General features: G+C 37.1%; 1 protein-coding gene across 1 annotated transcript in view; it reads left to right on the top strand.

The window, feature by feature from the left end:
• LOC138705199 (uncharacterized) overlaps positions 1 to 18,779 on the top strand; it is a 62,746-nt gene that overhangs the window by 24,254 nt on the left and 19,713 nt on the right. Inside the window, exons 3-6 of the mRNA XM_069833942.1 lie at positions 5,189 to 5,216; positions 7,278 to 7,306; positions 11,225 to 11,264; positions 16,100 to 16,158. Coding sequence (XP_069690043.1) covers positions 5,189 to 5,216; positions 7,278 to 7,306; positions 11,225 to 11,264; positions 16,100 to 16,158 — 156 coding nt within the window. The remainder of the gene's footprint in view (positions 1 to 5,188; positions 5,217 to 7,277; positions 7,307 to 11,224; positions 11,265 to 16,099; positions 16,159 to 18,779) is intronic.

The following is an 18,779-nucleotide window of genomic DNA, read 5'->3' as shown; positions in this document are numbered from 1 at the left end:
AGGTCTAACATCCTGATAGAATTAATATTTAACCCTTGCGGTGAATTTCGGTGAAGTCCGGAGGGTCCAATTAGTCAAATCCTCTCTCCTCATCTTCACGATTGGGTCCCCTGGGATCTAATAAGCTGGGATATGTGAATCATATGCGGAGACTAAGAGGAAGTCAGAAAATAGGAAAGATTGGAGAATGCTGGGTTTGCAATGAAAGAGACAGTGGTGTGCGGAAAGGAACGGGAATTTACCGCATTTATCCTTCCCAAGTAACACATCAAACATGAGCAAAGAAAGCTTTTGATAGAAACAAGAGCATCTTCTGCGGACCTCTGGAAAAAGAACTAAGGAAGAGACTAGTGAAGTGCTTTGTGTGGAGTGTGACATTGTATGGGGAACAAACATGGGCAATACGATGAAATGAAGAGAAACGAATAGAAGCATTTTAAATGTGAATGTGGAGAAGAGCGGAGCGTGTGAAGTGGACACAGAGAATAAGAAATAAAGTTGTGTTGGAAAAAGTGGGTGAAGAAAGAATGATGTTAAAACTGATTAGAAAGAGAAAAAGGAATTGGTTGGGTCTCTGGTTGCGAAGAATAATAGACGACATTAGGATATGTGAATCATATGCGAAGACTAAGAGGAAGTCAGAAAATAGGAAAGATTGGAGAATGCTGGGTTTGCAATGAAAGACCTGCCTATGGGCAGAACACTTGTGTATCTATGATCAGAATGTATAGAATGTTGTGTCTAAGAAGAGTAGCTATTTGCAAAGACTAGTCGATTCCATGCCCACTCTACTGCAAGATGTGATCGAGAATCGTGGCTTTTTGTTTTGTTTTATGCACGCTTAATTGTTTGAATGTTCTAAGGCAGACGCCAGTAAGTTTGTTTTGTTTATGTCACCGCCGTCTTAAATCACGAAGTGATTTACGCATATCATATATATTATTTTAATGTACCGAAGTACATAAGACATTTCCATGCAGATTTCCATGTGATTGAAGACGGCGCTTATTCCGCTGGATCCCGGCCAACTAGTCACTCATAACGAGTGCACCTCAGCACATGTGTCGACTTCAGTCCTACGTTCATAGACATCTATGACGTAGTGCAGAGGGCGGCCACTAGAGGGAACCCAAGAGTTGGAACTAAAATTGAGACGATTCTGTCCGACACCGGGATGGGTATCCGGTGTGGCTTAGTGGATAAAGCATCAGCACGTAGAGCTGAAAACCCGGGTTCAAATCCCGGTGCCGGAGAAAATTTTTCTCCGTTCCATTACTCTTTCATCGTATGACGACGCAGAATATCTGCATGGAAATATCATATGTACTTCGGTACATTAAATAATATAACTCACAAGTAATGCCAAGAAGGCACCACTTTTAAGGCAACTACGCCAAGAGATAATGGCATAGGGTGGCAAGTTCCTTTCCCCTCTATTGGATACATCGCCGTCTAGCTACATATTACACTAATCAGACTCCAGATGCATACAAACAAAATTGTTCTTCCTCTATATATCGTCAAGTTAGATGTACTGCCTGATAACAAATGTACGTATGAGCTTCAAGCTCAATCAGAGCATTTGCATAATATACTGTATGATTTATTTATGTTTCCTAACAACCCGTAGCCTCCATAAAGGAAAATTATATCCATGGCTGAAGTGGAACAATTTGGGAGTCCACGCGTTTTATATTTATTTTCTTCTTTAACAATTTTGTTCGATATTCGTTTATAAGCAGGGACCGGATTTTTATGTAATTACATATTACATTTCTTTCAACCAAACCGTATATGAATAACAAATCTCTGCGAATCTTGTAATTACCATTAATATATTAAAATTTGATACTACATATTTTTACATCTTTATCCACATTACATATTATGGTTTGGCATTACATAAATCTATATATTTATGGGTTTTATTCATTTTTACTTCTCTATAAGAAAAAAAAAAACTTCTGCTGGGAAAGTTTACAATTTGAAATACACAGATTTAAAAAGCCTTTTTACCTACCCAAGTTATAATTGTTCTGCACACGTCTTGACAAGCCGTTCCCATGCAATTTGCAACCTCACCCAACCTCTTCCTAATCCTTCCAGGGAAACCCCGTGTTAAGTCAGATATGAGCCGCAATAAAATAGCCGACTTTTGAAAAGAGCTGAAGTGAAGGAACAAACTGGAAAGATGTTGAAAGATTAAAATAAATAGCTTTTCAGGTTACTGCTTAATCACTCTACTTTAAATTTATTAGATATATACGGAAATGGGATTTTCCGAGCAATTAGAAAGTATGGTTCTCGGCTGGAATAATCCTACTCTTCTGAATGAGACAGGAATGTCACTTTTCAAATAACAGTTTGTAAATGCCTATAGTTTGAGGTTTTAGTAGGTACTTTGTTTCTTACAGGGAGCAGCTAAAATGCATGTGTCCCACATATCCTCTTATTTTCTCCTAATCCAGTAAAGCGACACAGTGCTTGTAGTTCTGTTGTCTCATTCATTTCACTCATTTCTCTACTTTTAGTACTTAGGCCTACAGTATAAAGTGCAAGTGAGTTTATCTACTGCTTTTAACTAACTAAAATGACCCCTGTATTTTTCAACCCTAACGACAAAAATAAAATCATGGATTGCGATGGACGAAGTTTTCACTACAGATAGAAAAAATAGTAATGTGTCAAGTGTGCGCTAAAACGTCGGGTGCTCTATGAAATCACAACTGGAGAGCTTACCTATCCTCTAACTGCCAGATATTGATATTAAATATTTTCATGATTTTACATATTTTGGTACATAGTCATTATATTTTTCTTACATAAATATGTACATATTTCACACCTTGATATTACATAAAAATCAGGTCTCTACTTATAAGTTACCATTAAAAAAATTACACGTTACATTTGTATTTAAAAACTAAATCTGAGTATACATTAAAATTATTGTTCTTTCTTGGCGTAGTGTGAAAATTAAGAAAAACTAAATTTCTCTGCTTGCTGTAAAATTAAGAAAACCTGTTTACACATCAGTTTGGACGAAGTTTTCAGCATCACAATAAACCACTATTTTAATCAATCCCATAAAGGATTTGGAAGAAGCAACAATTGGAAGTTTTCATTTGAGACCCGGAATCCAAGAGGGGCCCAAGTCCATTACATCAAACTTTTGGGAAACAGAAAAAATGTTTGCTGTTGCTACAAAATGCCTCTGACTAACTATAGTTTTTTCTCGTAAGTACATCTCCATTACATCTTTTCATAACCATGGCAACAAGCTTCTACTAATTATTTTGCATGAGAAATAAATTTTCAAATTGATTAAATATTGGGCCCCTCTTGGATTCCGGAGCCTTTACATACAAGTTTGCAGCTATATTGAGTGGTTTTGAAGGTTAATGTGTGGTATTTACAAACAATAATGTAAATGACAAGTGATCACTTTGATTTACAATACTTTTATTTGTTACACAATACACATTAACATGTTAATCGCCGTCAGAATCGGACAAGTTTTCTGCTGACTGCAGTGATTCTATGTAAGAGACTACGTCCTTTCTTAGATGATTTTTGATTGTGTTTAAGTCTCGAATTTTGTCAGCCTTCACTGGACAGGGTTTTGTGTACAAAGGTACATTGGTAAGATCCGGCTTAGAATTTGGCTTAATTAATCTGAAGTAATCAAACACAACATTTGACATTGTTCGTGAAACTGCAATCTCATACTCATGAGTTTTACTGTAGGTAAAAACTTTATACTCAAATATTTTGAATTTTTCTCCATTTTTTGTTGCTGTCTTTGAAATACTGAAGGAAGTGATTCTTTTAATCACGAAATTCTTATCCTATGCTTATGCTATCAGCAGATGATTCGTTGTCTGAAGCTGAAGCCATTTTCAAAAAACTGATGTAGAACGCTCCTGCTACCATCTAGCGACAAAATGCCGCAACTGCCTAATGGAGTACAAGAGAGGCCAAGTACCTGGAGTTGGGTCTCTCTTTGGTTCCGATAGATATTTCACATCACTTTAGCATGGTTAAATGTTGGAGTTGGGCCTCTATTTTTGGCATACAGATTCCCAGTAACGAAACCAATGCAATCGTGTATCTAACTCGATTTCGATATAAAATGGAGTCGGCAGCCCCTCTTGGATTCCGGGTATCAATTTTAACATAATATGACAAATTTGAACATTTTAAATTTTAAAACTGTTACCTTCTGATGTTTCAAACTTAGCAGAGAGCATTATGTTACAGTTGTTCACACACACTAAAGCTTTCCTTTTATTTATTTTCTTTATGTTTTGCATGCTCTGAGATAGAAAAATCCATACGTGGAATCATCATTACTTGATCTTTCAGTGTCCCATCACTTGATCAGAACATCCACGGATTGGTATTAAGTAACAATTATCATTAAATTAAGTCACGCCGGGGTCCACAATGACGATTCTTATGTCTGAGGCTGACGTTTCTCTCATAATTTCCAAAGATCTTACAGTGTTCCGAATAAAACACTTCTGTGAGGACTAAAACTTCTTATTTGGCCAAAACTCCAGCTTAATATGATCTAGCAGTTATCCTGGTTCGTCACGGTTCCACTGCATGTCAATATATTGTTGTTTTCCTCTATTTTAGGGCGTATTTGCTACGGATCCCTGCAATCATAGTTTATATTTTGTTTCCTATTTTCTCCCTCATAATTCCGACAGTAAGACTTGTATAAATCTGTGGTGTTCGGGTAAAGGGGTATAAGTCATTTTTTGTGCAGATGGAATTTTGTTCCCCAGATGCACACACAAGTTAAATTATACAAGTGGGTGTGCAAAAATCAAAGAATACTAGCAGTTGATGTGTTTTATTTTGTAGAAAATTATTTGTAACAAGGGTTTCAAGTTTAATTTTCATTTATCTCCGAACTCATTTTTATGACTTATCTCCCTTTACCCAAACACCACAGAAATATCTACAATCCGAGTTGCAGATACATCCATTTAAAACATCTAATGGAGGAGAAATAACTTAAGTTACTGGTAAAGTTAGCCCGACAGCACTCCCATTCACGGACTTAAAGTGTGTAAACTCCAAACACAGCAATCCCACCTTTCCTTCCTACCAAGTCACCATAATGACTAATTTCTCAATGCTTTAAACACTTAACTAAATTTTCTTCATTTATTTTCAGTATGACAGGGTGATTGCGGGCGTAGAAGGTAAGCAATAACAACATTATTACTCTCAATTTTTTTTTGTATGGAACGTCACATCGTAGACTACATTGGAAATTACCACAGGATAACTAATTTACGGAAAGCTTACTTACGAAGTCCTAGCTGCCAATACGAATTGTAATAAATAAACCAGATTCACAAAGGTGACAAATATACTGTACAATATTCTCTACCAGTTTCATATAAATTCGTTCCCTTTTAACATATGCGAATAGCTCTTACTTGAAATAATGCGATTTGCATCTGTGCAGAATGATAAATTCAGTTTCTGTATTACACACGGAAAGCATTCTCTACAATTGAAGACCTCCCCGGAATAGGGATGCAGCCAAGAAATCTATAATACACGTTTCAGCAGAAAATACAAATAATTTCAAAGACATATTTCGTTAGACTATATTTCCTAACAAAACCATTTGACTAATCGAGGATGCTTGGATTCATTTTTCAATTACTTTATGGTCATTTTCAACAACAGCTTTAGATCACTCTTAACACCCATACAGTCCACCGCTGTGGAGTAACGATTAGCTTGTCTGACAGTGAAAGGAGCGGGCCTGAGTTCAAGTCCTGGTCGGGAGAAGTTACCCGGGTGAGGATTTTTCCTTGGTTTTCCCTCAACTCATTAAGAGCAAATGCTGGGTAACTTTCGACGTTGGACCCTGGACTCATGAGACCGTCCCTAGCAAAAATGATTTACCTTTAAGGTAATTATGCATAACAGCTACAGAAGCGATTTTAAATTTTATTCTTTCCCAAAACCCTACATTTTACCCCCTTTTTCAAAAAAACTTAAAAACAAAAGTAGGAAAACAACGTAAACCGCAAAAACTTAATGTAATATTTTTTTTTATCAAAAACCTTAATTTTCACTCCTTTTTCAAGAGGACAAATTTAAGCAGCAATAACCTAAACTAACCTAACCTAACCAAAATAGCCACACAAAGACTGAATCAATTTGACAAATTTGTCAAACAATGTCAAACATGATGAACCTTACCTTAATAATTCGGAGGATACAGGGCTGCAGCTGCTCTAAAGAATGCACACACATTCTCTCTTCCATTAGATATTTACACTTAAACATATATTCTCCCAAATATCCAATGACGCAACCAAACGAAAAAGTCCACAACACTAAGTTTATTACGTGCCAGAAAGGTACCACAACGACCAACTTTCTTCCGTTTCGCATACTTCCGGTATAATCTCCCACAACGGAAGTTCAGATCCGTCTTATTTGCTCTCAAATCATGGCAACACACTTCGCAAATCATGCAATCCTTACTAATACCGTGATTCATGAAATAGTCTACAATATCCTCCTCTCTCAACTCTATACAGATAAAGAACGAAATTCTACATCCATTACACAGCGATAGAACACCTGCAAGATGAGAATAACACACGCAACATCTACGACAAACTACAATCATACAGTCAACGACTTAGAGAAACTATAGCTCGTAACATACAGCTATCACTTAACCGCAACCATCCGATCATACCGGAAAAATCATCACCCAATAACAACACACAACGCTTTATGACAACCACAACCATCCAATCATACTGGAAGACACATCACCCAATAAGAACACACAACACTTCAGCCAATCAAATCACAATACATTAAAAGTTATGCACTCAACAACATAGTCTTCTAAACATGAGAAAAAAACCAAGTTCAATTCCTCTTCATATTTAAAAAAAATCTACTCTACCTCAACCATAACTGACCTACGCATAATATACACGTACTAATAAACGAAATTCAATACTGAACACTACCAAACCACCAAAAATAATAACAAAATCGCTTCTGTAGTTGTTCTGCATAATTACCAAATTTAATTAGTTCTAATAAATTATATTAATCCCTTTCTAAATGCTATAATTATTTAAACATTTCCCATACATTAACATTGATTTTGCACTTGCGGGAATCTATGCCAGTTTTTCTTTATTTATATTGAATATTTTAAAGTTTTTATCACATATAATTCTGAGTAATAGTAATAACATATTTCATTTCTTTTCCAGACGGAGAAAAAAAAGATCAACTGACTAAAGTAAGTATAGGTTCTACATCGACAGTTATTTGTGAATTCAATATTGATAGAATTTGTAGTGGATGAGTGAATAATCCCCTAGCCCAACGCGGAGTAGCGTAGCGTATATACAGTCGCAGACCAGCTATCACGGCTCAAGTGGTTCTGAGTCGAACCCGAGACGATACTACTGTCTGTTTCAAATCGGAAGCGAATTTCATAACACCCTACAGACACTAATATTAATGGAACCTTCCCGCTTCATGCACAGAGAATAGCTATTCTTTTTCTTTCGCTCTTTGTGATTGGACATTGGTCGCCGGGCTCCCAAGGACAAATCGCTTTCATTTGAAAAGCGCTTTAGTCTTCTCACGTGTTCGTGATTATAATTTTTGCTTGGCTTGCCTTTGCTTTTCGAGGGCCAGACCCAAGACGTACACTTACACTTAGGCATTCTTGGCACATTGTTCATTCTCTGAATGCTGATGATTGCCTCAAGTCTACCTGGATGCCATTCGTGAATTCGATGCTGACAGGTAAGTCACCCTGCCTCAGCCCTAACAGATACAGGTCCCATCCTCAAGAGGGTACCTGGCGGACTCCTACCTCCGTTGATTTTCCCCCACCATCCGCAGGGTTTACATGCAGAATCTGTAATCGCCAGTCATAGTCATAGCATGACGTAGAAATCTTGCTGTCATTTGCACTGTAGGCGGCCCAAGCCATTAACAAGTGATTTTTAAGAAGTGGTAAGGTGATAACTAGACTTCGTAATTGAGGTTCCAATAGGATAGTTACAGGTTAACTGATAGCGGAGGTGAGGGAACAGGCTTGGGCTTGTTTACTTTGTCCATCTATTTTCTATGGGATCTATTCTTTACGCTGTCTGTTGGAGGTTCCGTACGTACTAGCCCAGAAGCTGGTGAATTAGGAGGACATGAACTCATTGTGATGTCGGAAACGAAATTCAATCGGAACAAATTTTTAATATATACATTTTTTTTTTTTTTGAAGAGACAAAATGCGTCACAATTGCTGGCAAAATAATACAGCCTTAATTATGAATACACATTTTATAATGACATGATTTCGAAGTACCTATAATAAAAAACTAACATTATGTAAATTCAAATTAAAAATAAAAGAAATATGTAGAATACGATATGTAAATTACTATTATATTTTTACTGATATACGTATTTTAATTATCTTATGATATGGTGATATTTAATTTTAATTCATTTTATTCTCACTTGACTCTATTATTATCAATTTAACTTAGAAAACTTTCATTCTGACTTCATACTAATACTAAATTTTTACTAAGCACAATACTCGAGTAATTTTCATTTTGATTATAAAATTACCTTCCTTTCTTGGAAACAATATATTAAGCTACTTTACGTTCAATTTCTCTCTTCCCCGAGTTTTAAATACAACATATTGTTATCTAAAACTTATTTATTTAATATCAACCTTATTCTAGACAAGTTTTCACTTCAACCCATTAAGAGCAAATGCTGGATAACTTTCGGCGCTGGACCCTGGATCATTTCGCTGACATTAGCATCTTCATCTCGTTCAGACGCTAGATAACCATCCCAGTTGGTAAAGTATCGTAAAATAACCGAACTAAAAACAACACAAGTTTATTTCTGTGACTTCGTTATTACTGTAAAATGTTACCGGTATGTTTTATTTAACGACTGCTCGCAACTGCCGAGATTAAATCAGCGTCGCTGGTGTGCCGCAATTTTGTCCCGCAGGAGTTTTCACATGCCAAAGATTGTGAAACAGAAGTTTACAATCTACAAGCAAAGTTTACAAATTACAAAGCTTGTAAACATTGTGAAACAGGCCCCGGCTCTTGAACGATGTCGTTCGCGAGCTTTCTAGCCTGTCGCGAACGAAAGAGCTCGCAACCAGCTCGTAAACGAACAGACTCTTTTGAACGACTCTCTCTTGGGAGCGCGAGCTGGCGAGCTACGGTTGGACTCATCACTAATTCTATCCAACATAATATTTACGTTTGCCCTTCAAGCGAAGTTACCCCCCCCCCCTTGCTGGACCTGTATTACGTATTACAACGGCTCTATTCGATTGACATGGTACAGTACTTATGTGTATGAGGGCGGAGAACTGCCTTGCCAGTTGTTTTGTAAACACGTTCTATCCTATGCGCACGTAACTTAAACGATAATGTGCCTCAACTTGGAACTCTAGTGATAACACGCCAGTCCTGCTGGTGGGAGACATTGCGCGTACGCAGAAGGATTATTTTTGCGTGTGGCTCATCTATAGTCATCTAATGAACCGCGCGCCAACCGTATTAAACGTGTAAGTTGTCGTTACGGAGGTTATCAAGAGACGCGCTTGAATTTGTGTCTAAGCGATAGTGTGAAAACTTGCATTTTATCCACTGTTGTCAGCGCGAACCGAGAGCCTTTAAAACACTAGTGCATAAAAAAGTTATGTAGGCCTAACCACTTTAAGCACTGCCAAAGAGAATGCAATATTCAGTGTACAAACTTGATTGAGTAAGAAATTAATGCATTGCATCGATCTTTCATGGCGTAAATATTACATGTAACACAAACAAATAACAAATTCAACATTCATGTTTACATTTATACCGTGTTGTTCTGAAGTTAAATATGTAGTACTCATTACAATAAGAGGTAGCATTCAACTTTTCCTAATCGCTTTGTTGATTTTTACTGCCGGGTTAGACGGTCATGAAATGTGGTCATGAATAAAACAGCCTGTCATTTCTTAATAGTTCTGAGTTTAATAATAATAATAATTTTATTTAATCTGACAGGATTAAGGCCATAAGGCCTTCTCTTCCATCCTACCAGATAGCACATATAAATACAAAAAAGAAATACAAACACTGATGAAAATGATACAAATTAAGTTAAAGCCCTATAGAGGGTCAACAGAGTCAAAAGTACATTATAGTGCTCTCATTAAGGTAATACAACGAAAAGAAAGAAAACAGAGATAGCAATGATGATATTGATAACTGACAATAATAATAATAATAATAATAATAATAATAATAATAATAATAATAATAATAGCAATAATAATAATACTACTACTACTAATAATAATAATAATAATAATAATAATAATAATAATAATAATAATAATAATAATAATAATAAATACATTACATATTAATTTTCAATTTTACAACAGCATAGTTACAATATTTACTATATGTCATGGGTTAAGGTGAAGTTGCGCAACCTGACATGTGTTCAACAAACAATTCCACGAACTAGAATGTGATTTTTTAATTTAAATTTGAATTTTGATATTATCCGACAGTCTCTGACGTGATCAGGGAGAGAATTCCAGAGGCGTGGAATAGATATGCTGAAAGATGATGAGTAGAAGGATGTTCTGTGCAGAGGAATAGAGAGAAGGTACATGTTCCGGGTTCGAGGTAGTGAAAGGTAAACAAAACGAGATGCTAGGTAAGAGGGTGTGGAGGTGTGGACGGCCTTGAAATCGTGATCTTATAACATCTCCAATTTCAAATATTTATTTAATGTAAATTTGTGCTATTGTAGAAAAAACACATACGATACATATTCTTAACGTTATCTTTTTGGAACGCGTGTAAAGCTTGTGAAACGAAGTGAAGCTGAATTTCACAAACTTTACACTCGTGCCCGAAAGAAAACCTTCAGGATATTGTATAATAAATAACTGTACGTCCCCTTTAGAGACGTCTGTGATTGGACATAATATGCATTGCTTTCCACACCATAGCCACTTACCCAAAACATCTGGTATCAGACGTGGTTAAATATATACGAAGTACCAATACTACATTATAGTGCACAAGCTTCATACCCCTAGTCATCTTCCCACTACTACATGCAAGAATAATGCCTTATGTAAGAGTATCTATTTTTTGTGTTGCAGGAACGTAAAAGACTGTTCAACATCCTGCAGGGATGGAGTTGTTAGTATCCATGGAAAACTTCCGTAATGTATTATTTTTCTCATTTATATTATCAAAAGGTAAGGCCTCCGTATTCATTATGCAAATGTGTAGCTTCAGATCGTCCTCTCTCACTGCAGTTAAAGTGACTGACGAGGTAATTGAGCAATGCGCCGAAAGTGTGTCGTGCTGAACTTCAACGACTTGTTACACTCGAGTGAATTAACAAGTGACAAAATTCAGTTTAAAAATCGTATTTTTTACTTGGTTATTTAACAACGCTCTATCAACTACAGCGAGATGAGACCGAGGATTCGCCATAGATTACCTGACATTTGCCTTACGGTTGGGAAAAACCTCGGTAATCAGCCAAGCGGGAATCGAACCCGCGCCCGAACGCAATTCCGGATCGACAGGCAAGCGCCTTAGCCGACAGAGCTACGCTCTTAAATAAAGCAACACAAAAATAAAAGGAATTGATTAAGCTTTCCAGAGTATACAAATTGGAAGTGAAATAATCTTCCTGATTGAAAGAGGTGTCTAGGGTACAATAAAATGAATAGAAAACCTACTTCACGTTTTGTGATTAAATGCACGGTTAATTAGAAAATTAAGTTGGAAGTTTCAGCAGTCCGACAACATCGCTGTTAACACACTCTTCTCGTGATACAGATGTAAGAGGTCAACGAACTCGATGTGTCTCGCTAGATGACCAGTTCTCTGGCGCGACGTTGCATCGTGCAGATTGCTTGGAATTAGAGGTTTTTAAAATTAAATTTAGAAAACCGTTCACTCTATTCAAATACGCCGAAGAGATAAATTATACATGATTAGATTTCCTATCGATACGGACAACTCTATACGAGGTTGTTAAACATTTGAGCAAAAAAAAAAACTATTAGTTTTCAACAATATGTTATTATAGTTTTTTTTTCTTAGATGCAACATAAGCAGCTCTGAAAATCTGAAAGCCTTATTTCACTTCCACTCTATTTAAATGCAACATATGTGGTGCACTTCATTTCTTTACCCAACAATAAAAGAAATGATGTATTGAAACTTCTACTCACAACATAGCCTGAATTATTTTAAAAAGTTTTAATCTGAGCAAATCTACAGTAGGGTCTCAAATCTCATAAAAAAATACAAGGAACTATATTTTCTGCTATCTTGCAAATAACCGATATGCAGAGTATCCCAAAAAAATCATACACTGTTTCTTCATAAATAACTTTGGAACAAATTGAGATAAAATTCTCGTTTTTTTTTTTTTTTCGAGAAATTGCAGCTTAATGCAGGCTTTCGAAGTGGCCACCATCAGCATCCAAACACTGTCGATGCCGCCGAACTACAGTACGTTCTGTAACTTGTCCAGCGTGAAAGCTGTACAAGACATTTGGATTTGTTCTCATAGCGCATTCAATGTAGCTGGTTTTTACAAATAAACAACATCCTTTACGGTCCTCCATAGAAAGACATCGAGAGGTGTTAGGTTTGGGGACCTTGCTGGGTACTCGACAGCATCTTTTCGAGCTATCCATCGTTCGGGTAGAGTTTCATCACGATATACCCTGACATCTCAATTGTAGTAGGCTGAGACGCCATCTTGTTGCAGATAAAACTTCTCGTTTCCATGCAGCTCTCGGATGGCTAGTACAATTGTTGTCTGAAGCATCTCGAGATACAACCCATCGGTAACTGTGCCTTCAAAGAACAATAAAGTCAGAACTCAACCTATCGAACAGGTGTATACCATTCCTACAATGAATTTAAAATCGGCAATGCACTACACAGAGTGTGCCGAAAAAATGTATAGCCTCTACACTTTGAGAGGATATATCTATTTAATATATTGTAAATTTATTTCAACTTAACAACAATGTAATTTTATTATCTCAACAATAACTCTTCACTCTCTACAATTTAATTTCACTCCCGTCAACAATGGGATTTGCTCTCCACACAGTAACACAGTATTCGTTAGTGCACTCCACTGACGACAATGACAATTTGCTTCGACTATTACGAACAACAATGAACTGTTAATCTTAACTAATATTCACAAAGCACTATTTACAACACAGAATTGTCAGTTCTCAGTTCACAGCTCGTTTGTCTAGGCTAGTTCTTCTAGCTCAGTCACTCGCGTTCACAGAATCTCGAACCCCAGTCCTTCAGAGACGATCCGCTGAACTTCGAACTCAGGTCCCCCAACTGCGGTCCACTGCACTCGAACTCCGGGCTTCAGGCTCCACAGTTACGGACACAACTCAAGTCGCGCTCTGGTCTCGAAGCTGGCTTCACTGCTACACAACACTGGCTTACTGAATGACTGACTAAACTGCTCAAGTTCACTCGCGTTTCTTCTTTTATAACTTAACCATAGTTACGAGAAATTTCTACGGTTGTCCAGAGATAGCTCTCTCGAATTATCTGGATATCTCCAAGCGTCACTCGAACAATCCGGACCGCTCTTCTCTCTTCCGCGGTCGCTCTTTCCCTGTCTTCTCTCCGCAGCACATGCCACAGGGAGCAGATGCGCGCGCAACCCGCCCAAAACACGGCCGACTTAGCACTTCCTTCTGCTGGTCGTGAGTTCGAACCTCACGTGGCCGTCACAATATTTTAAAGTTGGACCGAAAAATAACAGTAATGTGTAGTATGATGTCCTGTAAACAGATGAGACTTACTTACGTTATGTTAGCATTGCTGCGCGACAGGTCAATCAACAACAAAATGGAGCCAAGATTGTCGTTTGAACAGCGAAAAGCAATTTTGAAGTGGTATTGGAGACCCGAGAATGTTGTTGAAGCTCAACGACAATGGAGATGTGAGTACAGAACAAAACCACCAACGTGAATAACAATTGCACGCATTCGTGACAAATTTGGGATTCATGGTACGGATGCGATGTTTATATGGGCAGATCTGGGAGACCTCGCACATCAACAAGCCCCGCGTCCTCGGCTATGGTTTTGGAACGTTTTGAGCACTCACCGCAGAAATCTACAAAGCAATGTGCACGCATGACTGGGATTAGCAGAACTAGCGTACGTCGTATTTTTAGAACAGCAAAATTGAAAGTTTTAGTCCAAGGCTTTTGCATGCATTAAATGAAGATGACCCTGATCGGAGAATGCAGTACTGTGAGTGGTTTCGGAACATGGTGCAAGAGGATGAGGCCTTCGTAGGGAAAGTTGTTTGGTCCGATGAGACACAATTTCAGTTGAATGGAACTGTTAACCGGAATAACTGTGTCTAGTGGTGTGCGAACAATCCACATGTTTTTGTGGAAAAGACTGTTAATTTACGTGGATTTAATGTTTGGTGTGGGTTGTTATCTAGGGGTTTAATTGACTCATTCTTTTTTTGATGGAACAGTAACTGGCCAAGTGCACTTGAACATGTTACGCACATGTGTCTTACCCGCCATTCGTACACTCTATGGAAATGAGGAATTTTACTTCCAACAGGATGGTGCACCACTACATTACCACCAAGATGTACTTGCGTACCTTGATGGCAAACTTCCAGGGCACTGGATAGGACGAAGAGGTCCGATTGAGTTTCCATTGCGTTCTCCGGATCTAACTCCGTTGGACTTTTACCTATGGGGGACTCTTAAGAATGTTGTATACCGTAAAAAACCAGCTACACTGGCAGCACTTCGGGAAGAAGTGCTGCAATCGCTGAGGACACTTTCGCAAACGTTGCTCGAACAGTAGTTCAACGTACTTAGAAATGTGTCGACGCCAATGGTGGGCATTTTGAGTAACTTTTGTAACTGTAAATGTCTAAAATGATTAGTACTCATCATTTTCTGTTTGTGTGAACTCAGTTTTGTTATGTTAACATACTTTTTCTTTGCTTCAAGTATGTATACTTTTTTGGCTACCATCTGTATTTTAGTGCAGATCTGTCAAAACAACCTTTGCAATATATTTCACCACAAGTTAAATTTTATATTGCATCAGTATCATTTTATTCCAAGGTCGGAACTAGGCGGTAGATCTTTCTATAATAGGGATAGTGTTGTTACAATTCGCACGTGCCGCAGAACCAAGCACAGAGATTGTATTGAAGGAGGGGTAGGAGGACTATGTCTTATATTGATATATTTTGTTACTCTGACAGTGAGAAATTAGAGAATAGACAGTTATTATTTAAAAAGTTCAAAAGGAGGGGTTCAAACCCGTTAGCTCCCCCTTCCGTACGTCTATGGAGATTCCCATAATATCGCAAAAATAAATAAAATTCACATAATGCAGTTGTGGAAAATTTCTCGGTGAATCTGTTTCAATCTCAATTAACGTCAAATCATACGCCTATCCAATCGAAATGCCAAGTAATCACTTAGTGAATCAGTGAATGTTTAATGTATTTTCTTAACTTATAAAACAAATCTAACTTTTCTCTTGAATAATGAATGCATCATTGTTTTGGCTAACGCTACTTGTCATTATACTCCGATCCATTTCTATCAAATGTACACCGTACATATGAAATATACCGGGTGCAAGGGGACCGATGCACCAAAATTTAAGAGGTGCTTCTTCATGTTAAATATAACAGAACTTTTATTACACTTTTCATTCGATGAAGCACCGTTAAGCAGGAAAAAATTGTTTTTGCCAATATTTGCAGCGCTCCATTGCAGTAATGTCCCGAGAGAAATGATTGATTGTTACACAAGCAGATAGGTAAAAATAACCTTGAGTCTTTCTCTTTTCTGGTTCAGTGGTTACCTTCCACCCTGTATCCAATATCAAAGTTACATTCAGGCTTACGTTCTACCTAATTCACAGATGGTGATAATTTCGAACTACAGGTTGTTATTTTCTTCTTTCTGTTTGCAGCGGGAATTACTGTAAAAGGAAAAAAGAAGGTGAAGCAAACTTACGATAAAATAATGGAGGTAAGTTCAATCATTTTCTAAAATAATGTCCTACTGTTTTCAAATTACAGTCTCTTTGAAGACTCGTACTCCATAATTTGGACTCTCAGAGAAGAAACATAAAAAATTAGTCGCGAAGTGGACGCATACTTTCTCATTAACATTTTAAGCCTTTCGCAACAGTTCAGTTGCTTTATAATGACATTAATGTTTAAAGTTTATTTTCTTGATCTATTATTTAAAATATATACATAAATGAAAAATAATTGTTTTTCTGTTCACCTGATAATGTTGCACGGCTATTCAGTCTTCAAAGTGCAGGTGTGGGATTTCAACGAAGTGGTCAAAGCAGAATGGAACTGAACAATATATATGATATGATATGATATATTTATTTGTCAGGCAACTTTACAATTCACAGTTATGGTGGACCTTCACATTTCTGTTTTTCGATCCACCATCCCTTTAATACATACAACTCTTTTCTATTAATGTATTCTTTGCCGAGTATTTCTTGATTACTTTCTAATGTTCTGTTATAACTGAATTGCTCTATGTCCTTCCCCCTCTATCCTCTTCTATTCTCTCCCTCCTACCTAGACTACCTCCCTTCCATTTCTCGCTCACCTATTAAATATTGCATATTCCTTCCTTAATAATTTGCATTTTTTATTTATTTTCTTCTCTACCCTCACATCCCACCTACTCTTAATCATTATTTTCCAGCTATTTTCTCCTACATTACTTGCTAACTTTTCCGTTTACCCTATTTTACAACACTTACATCACTTTTTTTTCTATCCTCTGTTTATTTATGTATTGATCCCATTCTCTTCGCTTCACTCCTAAATTTCCTATTTTATTATCTCTTCCCATATATTTATTTCTATCATACTCCTACAGTTATAGTACCCCTCATACGACTCCCAACCCATAACATTGAAAAACATGAAATATCTAATTCACTTAATTACACTTGCAATTTCTCTCTCATTCCACTTCTCATTTGTTCAGATTTTTTTTCCACTTTAATTCTCATGTATTCACTGTTTGATAGTCTTATCTTATTACACTATCTTCTTACACTTAACACTTTCTTCTCTGTTCCTTTTCTTATACTTTTGCCACTCCTAACTTTCTTGCACTCACTTTTTAGCACTCTTCTTCTTCGCTAATAACCTCTCCAAAGCCCTATTCATTCTGTCCTCACAATCACTAATATCTGGTAGTCGCTTCATTCCTTCACCCGTTCTTATCATGTCTTCTCTTGCATTTCCTCCATTAGTCTTGTCTATGCTCCTGACCTTAGACCCTTCCAGCTGTTTCCCTAATTCTTCGTCCACAGTATTTTGTATCTGCCTCACGTTTTGATTTCCTCCTTGGTTTATTCTGGTCAGCTGTTTCGTACTAGAAGTGGGCGTCAGATATCGACATTGTACATCTCTCGTTTCATTGATATTGAAGTTTTGTGTCGTTTGCATTTTTTCATTCTTCCTAGCGTGCTGCCTTGAAGTATGCATATTTTCACGTTCATTGAACCTCCGTTTCACTGCGCCTTGATTCACCTGGCTTTGCTCGATTTCAGTCCAAAACTCTGGTTTGTCACAATTCTTTTCACAGTATTCGAGAACGTATACATTATCATTGATTTTCAATTTATCATCGATCATGATCGCAAAATGTCCTTTATTTCTCGCTGTTTTCAGATATGGTAACAATAATTTTCTTCTTCTTACTTCGTAACTAAGGTCATTTACAAAGCGCAATTTTGTTCCCCTCGCATTTTTCACTCTGTTCATAATCATTTCTTTTGTCCTTAAATTTTGAAATTTCAGCAAGATTGGCCGAAATTTTCCCTTCCCCACTCTATAAACTTCTTCTATATGGCCATCTATATCTACTTCGAAAAGCTCCCAACACACTCTCCGGACTGCAGTGTAAGTTTCCTCTCCGTACTCTCTTTCGTCCTCATTTATACCGAAAATTAACAAATTCTTCTTCCTCTGGCTATCTTCTAAATCACTAATCCTCTTTTCCAACTGGCTATTTAACTGTTGTAGCTCTTCAATTCTTTTGTTGTTATTCTCCATGTCTGTCTTCAAATTTGTGATTGTCTGACTGAAATCCTGTAGCTGTAGTTTTATTTCCTGATTAATTTTTATGAATCCTAACTTCATTTCTTCTTTAATTAACTCTCTCATCTCTTCGTTCTTCACACTCTTTGGCCCCGGATTCACTTCAATTCCTCCCATTATTAATATCATCACTATGACTGCTCCAATCGCCCATTTTAGTTCTTTCTTCTTCCCACTCTCCCATCTTCTCTCTTCTTTAACTCTTCTTATGCTAATAATTCCAATTATTGATCTATACACATATATATCACACACATTTTACTTTCGTCTACTGCTGTTCCTGTTGGCCGACGACTCTTTCTACTTTAGCTTAGACCATCGCTCTCTCTATGTTGATTCTGCAATTCCTCGCACGACAGTACGTCCACTCGGCTTGAAATCTAGTTGCTGACTGAACTGAACAATATGCACATCTTAAAAGCCACTATTTCTCATTTAGCATCACTTCCGCATTCATGGAGTCCAATATCAAAAGCCACACTATTTATATTTTCATATGATGATATT

The sequence above is a fragment of the Periplaneta americana genome, chromosome 8 (genome assembly GCF_040183065.1).
Source record: "Periplaneta americana isolate PAMFEO1 chromosome 8, P.americana_PAMFEO1_priV1, whole genome shotgun sequence".
Taxonomy (NCBI): Eukaryota; Metazoa; Arthropoda; class Insecta; order Blattodea; family Blattidae; genus Periplaneta; species Periplaneta americana.
This window is presented reverse-complemented; position numbering and strand designations above follow the sequence as displayed.